At 51.7% G+C, this 11,193-nt stretch overlaps 1 protein-coding gene across 1 annotated transcript in view; it reads left to right on the top strand.

Moving 5' to 3' along the window:
• Haao (3-hydroxyanthranilate 3,4-dioxygenase) overlaps nucleotides 1-10,923 on the top strand; it is a 14,253-nt gene extending 3,330 nt beyond the window's left edge. Inside the window, exons 2-10 of the mRNA XM_021218217.2 lie at nucleotides 618-696; nucleotides 3,401-3,484; nucleotides 3,706-3,812; nucleotides 6,658-6,747; nucleotides 6,986-7,029; nucleotides 7,295-7,440; nucleotides 9,889-9,957; nucleotides 10,368-10,450; nucleotides 10,556-10,923. Of these exons, the coding sequence (XP_021073876.1) occupies nucleotides 618-696; nucleotides 3,401-3,484; nucleotides 3,706-3,812; nucleotides 6,658-6,747; nucleotides 6,986-7,029; nucleotides 7,295-7,440; nucleotides 9,889-9,957; nucleotides 10,368-10,450; nucleotides 10,556-10,634 (781 nt within the window). The 3' untranslated portion in view covers nucleotides 10,635-10,923. The remainder of the gene's footprint in view (nucleotides 1-617; nucleotides 697-3,400; nucleotides 3,485-3,705; nucleotides 3,813-6,657; nucleotides 6,748-6,985; nucleotides 7,030-7,294; nucleotides 7,441-9,888; nucleotides 9,958-10,367; nucleotides 10,451-10,555) is intronic.
• The last annotated feature ends 270 nt before the right edge of the window (nucleotides 10,924-11,193 follow it).

Raw genomic sequence — 11,193 nt, 5'->3', positions numbered from 1 at the left:
GGGGGGGAGAACATGTGGTATGGGGTGGACATCAACAATGAGGATATCACCACAATTTCCAGGCCTTTGTGTGGGAGCCAGCCGTGGTGCACATCAACGCTCTGACAGCAGCTTCCGAGGCTGTGTGCCTTATTGTGTCAGTGAATGAGACTATCAGGAACCCCCTCCCCCCCTCCATCCTCCCCCCCTTGCACTGACTCCCCCCCCCCAGCTCTCCCCTCCAGCCAAGGCCGCTTCCACTGAGGGGCAGTCTGCACACCTCCTTGTGAGGTGAGGCAGGGGTGGGGTGAGAAAATGCCCCGCTCCTAGATGTCACCATCTCCTGAGTCCCCTGAGTATGGTCCTTAGAGTTGAAGAGTCTCACAGCAGGCAGGCTGAGTCACTGAGCTCTTGAGCACGGCCCAGGGTCACAGAGAGTGATGCTTGGCTGTGCTGTGTCTTTGTTGGTCTGAAGGCATGCAGACGATCACACATTAATACGTGCGGAACAATGTGGGCGGGGGAGACGTTCTGCTCTCAGATACACGGACCAGACCTCTTCCTGTCCCCACAGGTCCCTGCTTCCCGCCTCCTTCCCAGGGGTTGAGTCAGGTCTTCTTCTTGCCTCTCCACTGCAGGCACCAGGAGCAACTCAAAATCATGTTCGTTGGAGGCCCCAATACCAGGAAGGATTATCACATTGAAGAGGGTGAGGAGGTAGGCCATGCTGCTCACCCTTGTCACCTGCTGCCACCCGGAGGGCGGGGGGGGGAGGGAGTAGACACTTCCTAGGGCTACAGCGAGTGGCCTGGAGAAAAGCAAATGCGACTCCCATGGAAAGGGAAAATTGTTGCCTTGGAGTTGGGGTTCCTGCCTTGTGCCTGGGGATCCTGACTGAGGAGGCTGTAGGACCTCCACTTCATGCACAGGTGGTGGTATCTCTCCTTCAACCCGAATATATGACTGGCCCTCACAGGAGACACGAACCCTGAGGGATTCCATCGTCCTTCGATCCCAGAATCAGGTTCTCCTTTCTCCTTCACACAAGGAGCAAATTGTCTGAGGACACAAAGGGTAGAGGAGAAATGGAGGATGGAAAGGAATGGGGGAGGTAGAGCGTGGGCAGTGCTGAAGAACGAGTTGGGACTGGGCGGGTCCCCAGCTGCTAGGACTTCTATGACGCAGAGTCTGGAGACTGAATTCTGTGCATTTACACTTGCTTACTGAGCGCGTGCACGTGCACGTGCACGCGCACACACACACACACACATACACACACACAAATGATGGTGCACACCTCTAATCCTACACTCAGGAGGGGAGGCAAAGAGGGTCAGGAGTTCAAGGAGAACTAGGAGAACTAGGAGAACTAGGCTATAGGTAGGTTTGTGATACTTGGACCTGATTTTTAGAAGGAAGGCAGAGTTTGGTCCTCCTGAGACCCTGGGCAGCCTGGAGCAAAACAGAGGGTTAGTATCCTCTTTGTCCTTGACTGTCCTCACGCAGAGCCTGAGCAGTCACTCTGAGTGATCCTTAAAGTGTATCTGGCACTGACTGCACTGGATTTCCCCTCTGGCTGAGCTCTGGCCTCTGTGGTAGCCTTCGGGTGCCCTGAACCAACTCACCACTCAAACCCCCTTTTTCTGGTGGTTGCCAAGAATGAAGGCAACTGACTGAGAAGGAACTGTTCCTCTGCCTAGCCGTATGACTAGACAGGTCCATATCCCATGCCCTTGGTCTGAGCCTTTTCTTGTAGCACATGGGACCATAGCTCTGCCTGTGGAAAAAGACGATGTGCATAGAGTAGGTATTTCATAGCCGTGGGTCCCTACCTATTGCTGGCTCCCCTACCTATGAGTCCTTTCCGGTCACAGAAGCCAGACTCAATTTAATATCTGTGTGAGCCGTACACTTAATCTTCCAGCTAGCCCTAGGTCTCAAACATCATTTACTTCCCAAGGAGCATAATTCTTTTTGGATTGCCTGGGGTTATTGGTGATCTTCTGCTGTCAGGGGTATGTCCGCTGCTATAGGCCAAGACACCCCCCCCCCCCCATCACAGAGAAGGTCTCTGGGCAATCCCACTGATGCCTTCTAGTTTTAATCAATGGCTGTTAATATCCTGTTGTCAGCTCAGAAAAGGTTTGAATCTGGCCCCTTTCTCCCATGTTGATATTTGCAGCCCCTCCCTGTAACTCTGAGGTCCCTCCTCTACCCTTCCACCATGAAAGGACTCAAGACTTATACTAAGGAGTGATCACACAGACACATAGACACACACTCATACACACTCAATTGCTTCCTATGAAGAAACCTAGTAGGTTTGCTTGGTTTGTTTTAATAACATATGAAGTGTGTGTATGTGTGTGTGTGCACATGTGTGTGTGTGTGCGCGCGCACATGTGTGTGTGTTTTCTAGGAGATTAGGCACAGAGCCTCATACATACTATATAATGAACGTTCTCCTGTGGAGCTGCGTCTTCAATCATATGGCTTGTTTTTAATAATGAAAGTAAACACCATTCATTGTAGAAAAAAAAGGAAGTATAGGCAGATTTCCCTCACTCATAGCCCTGAACTCTGTCACCTATGCTATAATTAGGATCCTCTGGGAATAATTTTTTGTTTGCTTCTTCTCCTTATTTGTTTGTTTTTTTGTTTTTGTTTTTGTTTTTGTTTTTTGTTTTTTTTTTGGAGACTAGGTCTCACTCTATAGCCCAGACTGGCCTCAAACTCAAGGCAATCTTTCTGCCAACTGGAGACACAAGTCATATGCCCAGCTCATAAGGTACTGGTTAGGATTTCAGGATAGAATAGAATATTTAGTAGGAGTACCCTCGAGAGAGCCCAGTCACTAAGTCCATCCACCTCGGCTGTCAACTGCTGCAGCCCAGTCCCACAACCCAGAGCACCTCAGTAGCTGGAGGGATGCGCAGGGCCCCAGAGCTCCCCAGGCTACGATCTCAACTGCAACTCCAAGACTCACCAGCTTAGACCAGCTGCTCTGAGCCTCAGCCTTCTTCTCTTCTCAGAATCCGGCTAACAGTGCTGATGCTGGGCTCCTAAGATTCCCGATGTGCATGAAAAAGGCCGGCCTGGGTTAAGGAATACCTCCACTGCTGTGTCGCTGAGTTCTTACTCAGCATCCCTCTTCTGTGCCAGGCACCTGCTACACCCCGACGATCCCCTACATGTCCCAGATTTGAAGTTCCAGACATATAGACCCCTGTACGCCTCCAACTTTCTTGTCTTGTGGCCTGGGCCAGGGGATACACGGGCTTCAGAGCAGGGGTGCTGGGGCTATCCCTAAGCCCCAAGGCCTTCAGGAAGCTTTTCCGGTTTTCCGCTCAGAGTTCAGGTAGAAAAGTTAAGGATCTAAGAGGCGGAGCAGGGAGGTCTCAGGTCCTTGGTTTTCCCACAGGTGTTTTACCAGCTGGAGGGAGACATGGTGCTACGAGTCCTGGAGCAAGGGCGACACCGGGACGTGCCTATACGGCAGGGAGAGGTGAGACTGAACCCCCCAAAAGCAGAGGGCGGCCGAGCGGAAACCCATGCCGGTCGTTTTCCCTGCCCGACCTCAGGGCTCCCCTTTTCTGAGCACAGCTCAACATTCCCTCTGTTTTCCTATAGTCTTAGGATAGAAGCTGGCAGAGAGTGGGTCCCAGAGAGGACGGGTCACCTTGAGAGATTGTAGCCTCGCTGGTCTCTTGTTCTCCACCCCTACAGATATTCCTCCTGCCTGCCAGGGTGCCCCACTCCCCGCAAAGGTTTGCCAACACCATGGGGCTGGTGATTGAGAGAAGGCGGCTGGAGAGCGAGCTGGATGGGCTGAGGTAATTGCTTGTGTGGGGGCTTGGGCGATCAAAGAGCTAACAGCAGAGGGCATCATTCAAAAGTATAGCAGGAAGGATCGATGATAGACTCAAGAAAGTACTTCCTGGCCACCAAGAGACTAGAGGGCTTGGCAACAGGAGGCGACGGAGACCCTGGATTTGCTGACTTACCAGAGAGGGGAGAGTGGGTTGGATGAGGCGGGGAGGGGAGTGGTCCCTGTGGTACACATGAAGACTGGGCTGGAGCTTGCTTTTGTGCATTCTGCAGGTCTGCTAGGCCCTTTGTGGTGGGGAGGGGTGACTGCAGGCAGGGAGACTGGAGGAACCCAAAAGCCACATGTCCTGCTATGGGCAAATGCTGTGACTGCTAGCAGCCTGGGCCTGCAAACATTGTCCTTGGCCTATGTACTTGTGTCTCTACCCCAGATCATGACAAGCATGGACATCTGGCCAGCAACAGCTGTTGTTCCAGGCACCAGCTAGGAGTTGCTGTGTGTGTTTATTACCCTGTTCTCACCCATGATGCTGGCTAGGGCTAGGCACACCTACCGTCTGCTCTTTCTGAAACTCTGGGGACTGAAAGCCAGCGCCTTGCACATGCTAGAGCTGTGCTCTGTCAGTTACTGGAGCAGAACCTAGGCCCAGGTAAAGAAACTCAGCTAGATGAGGCATTCCAGAGCCGGGCAGAGCCAGCGTGGATGCTGGATCGGTAAGGGGGAAGGACCAGCCCTGGAGGGCTTCCCCACCCAGCTGTTCTCACCCTGTCCCAAGGGTCGCCCAGGACCATAGGAAAACATTTACACTACAATTCATAACAGCAGCGAAATTCCGATCATGAAGTAGCAACGAAATCATTTTATGGCTGGGGGTCACCACGGCATGAGGCACCGTATTAAAGGCTCGCAGCATTAGGAAAGCTGAGAACCACTGAGCTCTGAAAGGAAGAAGTCCTTGAAGCCCCCCAAAACCAAAGATTTCTCTTCAAGTATGCTTTGCGTTTTCAAAGAAAACTTGAAATTTCCCAATAAGTTACCAGAATCAAAATTCTTTGTCCGATGCCTTCTGTGATACTGGGCATATTTAAACATTCATTTTTTTTTTTTTAATGAGTCGAAATCATACACATTCCCTCTCAAAGTCTGGAAACTTAAGAATCCGAAGTGAACTAAATTAAAATTACCTGCCACTTAAGGGAGGATTTTATGGTTTGTGAATTTAATTTCATTCCTCTTGTGCCTCCCAAGCAAACACGTAATTAAAACGCAGAAACAAAAGTCCTTTGTCAGGCTCCAGTTAGACGTGAAGACGTGGCCTTTTTCGTTCATACCTCCCCCTCACAACCCTCCAGTCTTGTTACATGCATGGGTTTAAGTTTTGCTGCCTTTACTTAAAAAAAAAAAGTGGATGCTGGAGCCAAGGAAACCTTTCCGTGAAAAGGCGCAGCACTGGCTGCCAAGCCCGAGGGCCTGAGTTTGAACCTGAGGATCCACAAGGTGGAAGGCATGAACTTGAACATTGTCTTCTGATCTCCACAATGCAGACAATGGCATGCACACCCCCTCCCCATGTAAGAAAAAACATAATTGTGAGGTACTCTAGACACTATAGTTTACCCAGTTTATGTAACTGAAGTCACATGCCCACTGGAAAACTCACAAGTATTTCTCATACTGTTAAAAAATCCATATGCGTGTGTGTGCTGCTGACGGCTACCCCAGTCCATGGTAATGGCCTGTTGAATAGGCGGATAGAGGGACTTGACTTCGCAGAGGAATCTCTCTGAGGTGCTCTTTGGAGGAGACTCCAGTGAGCTATTGGTGCCCTCAGTTACATTTTACAGCAAATTCAATAACGGATTTCATCTGGCTGCTTTTGACCTTTAATAAAAGGCAGGAACTCGGCATTAAAATGCCACCCCGAGGACCATTCCTGAGGGCACTGCAGCCCCATATAATGAAGCTTTCTGGTGGCCAGCTCTGCCTCAGGTTAGAAGCTGAATGGATGCGTGATTCGTCTGTAGCCTCTGTCTCCCGAGGACTGCCTGGTGCCTTTCTGGGGAGAGTCAGGAGAGCAGAAAGAACTGGGCTGATCTGAAACTAACACAGGAATTAGGCCTTCTGGTGACAGTTGCTCCCAGCACCTGCCTTGCGTAAGGGTCAGAGGTGCCTCCAGTTGTGTAAGGGTCAGAGGTGCAGCACAGCTCTGCCTGACCAGGGGCTCCCTGCCCGTGGGGACATGGGTGGCAAGGGTGACTGAAGGCTGTATGTGCCAGAGAAAACCAGAGATGTACTCAAGTTCTAGGCAGCAGATGTGACCTCCCATCTCCAAAACAGAAGAATCCCTCATGGGGGTGGGAGGTGTAGGGGGTCAAGGAGTGGGAGGTGGGGTGGGGGTGGGGATAAGGGATGGGGGCTGTGCTGTATTGGCTGCTGACGTTTCTGTGTACAGTGACCCAGAGCCCAAAGAACAGACAGTAGCCCTTCCGGCTGCCCGTCCAAGATTCAGGCTGAGCTTCAACTTCTTTCTGCTGGAAACAAATCCACTTGGATTGAATGTTCTCCGGTGCTCTCCCAGCTTCTGTCTTGAGTGTAGCCTGCTCCAACCACATAAATAGGCTGTGTAACCCCTGCCGGGTCATTCTGTTTCCCAGCCCGAGTTCTACCTGGTTTGCACACACTCGGCGTTAAGTGTGATCCTAGGCTGTGCCAACAGAGAGTAACAAACGCGACTTAGCCATGCAGTGCCTGGGTTCAGCAGGGGTCCCTCAAGCAGAGCCCAGCCTGGACCAGGCTGCCCCAAAGCTGTCCAGATGGAGAGTGGACTCCCTTGACCTCTGTTTTGGCAGGTATTATGTGGGGGACACTGAGGATGTCCTCTTCGAGAAATGGTTCCACTGTAAGGACCTTGGCACGCAGTTAGCGCCCATCATCCAAGAGTAAGTTCCCATTTGGACCCTTCCCTCAATGCCCCATGGGCTGGAGTCATCAGGGGTGGGAGTTTGAAAGAATCTCCCACCTCCAGGATGGGCCAAGGCACTCTGTAGGGTTGGGAGGGAAGCATGATGAAGTCCTGTGAGGGTCTATGCATGTGTACTGGCTCCTGCGTGTGGTGTATACCACACCAGCATCTTAACAGGAATGCTGTCATTCTGTCCTCTCTCCTGGTCCCTGCAGGTTCTTCCACTCTGAGCAGTACCGAACGGGAAAGCCCAACCCGGGTGAGCCCCTCCCTCTTCTCCCTCCCTCTTTCTCTCTAGTGGGATGGGTCTTGACTTGGTCCCAGGAGCCTCTTCCTGAATCCTCTGCCTAGTAATTAAAGTACTGAGCAGACAACACCAGGCAGCAACCTGTGTGGCTGCCAAGTCATTAGGCTGCACCCAAATCCCGAACTGGCTTTGAGTTAAGGCTTCTGGGACCCGGCTATCCTGGGGCTGGGTGGCCCGAGCCTGAAGGTCACTCTTCATCACTGTGTCACTGGCGCAGACCAGCTGCTCAAGGAGCTGCCATTCCCGCTGAATACACGATCCATCATGAAGCCCATGTCACTGAAGGCCTGGCTGGATGGCCACTCCAGGGAGCTTCAGGCAGGCACATCCCTAAGCCTGTTTGGGGACAGCTATGAGACCCAGGTAATACAGCTCAGCCAGCCAGCCAGCACCTGAGAAATGGGAATCAATCTCTCTCTCTCTCTCTCTCTCTCTCTCTCGCTCTCTCTCTCTCTCTCTCTCTCTCTNGAGAGAGAGAGAGAGAGAGAGAGAGAGAGAGAGAGAGAGAGAGAGAGAGAGAGACTTCAGAGATGAGAAAGGCCTTCCAGGTTCCCTCTCTATCTCTGAGATTAACAGTGTTGCTGTGACTGAAATTCTCTAAGTGCCTTCATGGTCCCAAGGATACTTTGTATACAGAGCGGAAGGTTCTTTGTCCACTGTCAGCTTCCTGGGCATCGCTTCCCTCCCCTGGGCTTTGGCACGTGGGGACTTGGAAGCTGAAGAGAGAGCTATTTGGTAGGGGCTGGGCAGCAATGTGTAGAGAGCCCCCAAGCTGGCCTTTTGTCTAGAATTCCTGCCGCTCTAGGCTTTGGTAAGAATAAGACAGTTGCTATGGGCAAATTAACCTACAACTGCCAATCATGTGACAGCTCATTTACTAGAGAAAAACAGAAAGCCATAGGAGAGTAACTGGAGGAGGTGATGTGCACATAGAATGTTTAATGAGAAATTTTAGATTTGTTTATTCTATTTTGTATTTATCAGTGTTGGCCCACATATGTGTACATCATGTGCTTGCCTGGTGCCTGTGGAGGCCAGAAGAGGGCGTTAGACCCTCTGGAACTGGGGTTACAGGTGCTTATGAATGTCCTGGGAACTGAATCTGGGTTCTCTGTGATCTTAACCACTTAGCCATTTCTCCGGCCCTGGGTAAAGCTAGTGGAAGGGTTTGCAGGAGGTAGAAAGGGAGATGGGGGGAGCGGTTTGGAGGAGGAAGAAACATAAAGGCCAGAAGAGCTGTAACAGCCTAGCCCAGCAAGCAGCCAAGGCTGGCCAGAGCTAGGTAGGAAGTCTAGCATGGAGGCTGGATTGCTAGCTGCTCCCAGAACTCTGCTGAGCTGGACTCAGGGAGGAAGCATGTCCTAGCAACATCCGGGCTTCACCCAGGCGTTGAGGGAGAAGTCTAGAGTGGATTTCAGAGCCACCAGCCCTTCTTTGTGAGGTTGGGCCAGAGGACACCTACAGGGATGCTGCTATTCGAATGGGTGATGGGTTTCCAATGGCACAGCCTGTCACCAGGAGTCAGCGAGATGGCTCATTGGGTAAAGGTGCTATCTTAGGGTTTTATTGCTGTGAGCAGACACCATGACCAACGCAAGTCTTATAAAAGGCATTTAATTTGGGCTGGCTTACAGGTTCAGAGCTTCAGTCCATTATCATCAGCGCAGGAACATGGCCACACCCAGGCATGGTGCAGGCAGAGCTGAGAGTTCTATATCTTTATCTGAAGGCTGCTAGCAGAATACTGCCTTTCAGGCAGCTAGGATGAGGGTCTTAAGCCCACGCCCATAGTGACACACCTACTCTGACAAGGCCACACCTTCTAATAGTGCCACTCCCTGGGCCAAGCCTATACAAGCCATCACAGGTGCTTACTGTGTAAGCCTGGCAATCCGGGTTTGACCCTTGAGACCCACATAAAAGTGGAAAGAGAACTGATTCCACAAGTCATGCATGTATGACCACATGTACACACATCATACATTCACATATAGTGATGATTGTAATGATGAAGATAATCATGATGGTGAAAAAGAAGATGAAAAGGAAGGAGGCGGAGGCGGAGGAGGAGGAGGAGGAGGAGGAGGAGGAGGAGGAGGACAGCAACAAGAAGAACAAGAACAAGAAGAAGGAGGAGGAGGAGGAGAATAAGAAGACGGAGGAGGGCAAGGAAGAGGAGGAAGAAGATTTTAAAAGAGAAACAGTGTTCACTCCAGGGCAGGAGGCTCGCAGAACACAGATTTAGACTGCTCTTCCAGTACTAGGGACGCCCAAAGCTTATGTAGGGCTGTGATAACGAACCTCAAAACCTGAAGCCCTTTTCACCCACCATAGCGGTAGCTAATGGCTTCCTCCCACCCTGTGTCTACCTGCTCTAGTTCTCCTTTGCCAATTCCCATTAACCTCTCCTTACAGCCTGCAGGAGCACAGGCCCTCGGTGATCATAAGGCCAACAGGCCACAGCCTCACCACTCTCTTCTCAAGTCAGACACTGAACATTTCCCAGGAAGGGCAGTGGAAATCTGGGGAGCTGGGGTGGGTGTGTCTGAGTGTGAGCTGGTGATACCCATAAGGGTGTGTGTGTGTGTGTGTGTGAGAGAGAGAGAGAGAGAGAGAGAGAGAGAGAGAGAGAGAGAGAGAGAGAGAGAGAGATCCCTTTCCGATCCCTGACAAGTAGGCTTGTCACATGGGGAGGAGGCTGTGGAAGTGAGCACATCTTGTCCCTTGAAGTCATAATGGCTAAGGGTCAGGGTTGTGACTATCTCCCAAACGGGGCCAGAATCCCAAAACGCTCTGCTCTGTCTTCCCCAGGTCATTGCCCACGGACAAGGTAGCAGCAAAGGCCCGAGGCAGGATGTGGATGTGTGGCTGTGGCAGCAGGCAAGTGGGATCCCAGGACTGGGTGGCACCGTTTCCTGTCCACGGCGATTGGTTGTTCCTGGACCTCAGGCTCCCATAGTGAGAGTTATTCTCAGGGCCTTCTTGCAAGGTAGACTGGGGACACGAAAGCGAGAGTTGAGGCCTGACGTGCCCTCACCCTCTTTCTGGTTATGTTTTGGTTTTGTGGTCTTGGAGACGAAACTTCTGGTCTCCTGCAAGGCAAGAGCTCTACCACTGAACACCCCTGGCTTCCCCGCTCCCCACACCCACCATGCATGTACACTTGCACGCATGTGCGCGCGCGCACACACACACACACACACACACACACACTTTTCTTGCTAATTCACTCAGGCTGGTCTTGAGCTCAGCCTCATCAGCCTTCACTTGGTTCTGCTGTCCTCTCACAGGAGGGCTCCTCTAAGGTGACAATGGGAGGGCAGTGTATGGCCCTGGCCCCAGATGACAGCCTGCTGGTGCCTGCTGGAACCTCGTGAGTATATGCCAGGACTTTCTGAAGCCGTGAGAATGATCCCCCTTTCCCTGGAGCCCTTGGGCTCTGGCCTTGCCTGACTCTTAGGTATCCCTGTCCCCACAGGTATGTGTGGGAGCGAGCACAAGGCTCTGTGGCCTTGTCTGTGACACAAGACCCTGCCTGTAAGAAGCCACTGGGGTGACCCTCCTGTGTGTGCCCCAAGCAGCCACAGGGTGCCTGAGTGATGACCTGGCAGCCGCCCATTTCCAGACAGCTCTTTCAGCCTCATTGCACCTCTGTGGACATCAGCAGGCCCCTTGCGGGGTTGAGGGTTTTCGCTGGCATCCACCCTCCTGCCCTGCTCAGCCCAGGATGCCAGACTTCTAGGACATCAGCAGTCCCCTCTCTTCTAACAGCCATAGCCCTACACTATCCCCATGCACCCAGCAGCCTGACACTAAGAAATCTCTCAATAAAGGCATCCTGCTGAATGAGTTTTAGGTGGCAGACCTGTGTTCCCCTGTCATGTGTTACTTGGGGACAACAGTGGCCACAGGGAGTTAGAAGGCCTGTTAATGTGTGTCATTGCCTCTTGTGGATAGGTGGATCCTGCTTGTAGAGCCGCATGCTTTTTTGTCTCTCCCTCTGTTCCCTGTGCATTCGTTTAGTTGTGAACATACTTAAAAAATAACAACAAACCCCTACTCCGTTGAGTTTCTTTCTCAATCAACAGAAGTCATGTATGCTAATGTTGGAAAACA

This window comes from Mus pahari, chromosome 18 (assembly GCF_900095145.1).
Source record: "Mus pahari chromosome 18, PAHARI_EIJ_v1.1, whole genome shotgun sequence".
Taxonomy (NCBI): Eukaryota; Metazoa; Chordata; class Mammalia; order Rodentia; family Muridae; genus Mus; species Mus pahari.
This window is presented reverse-complemented; position numbering and strand designations above follow the sequence as displayed.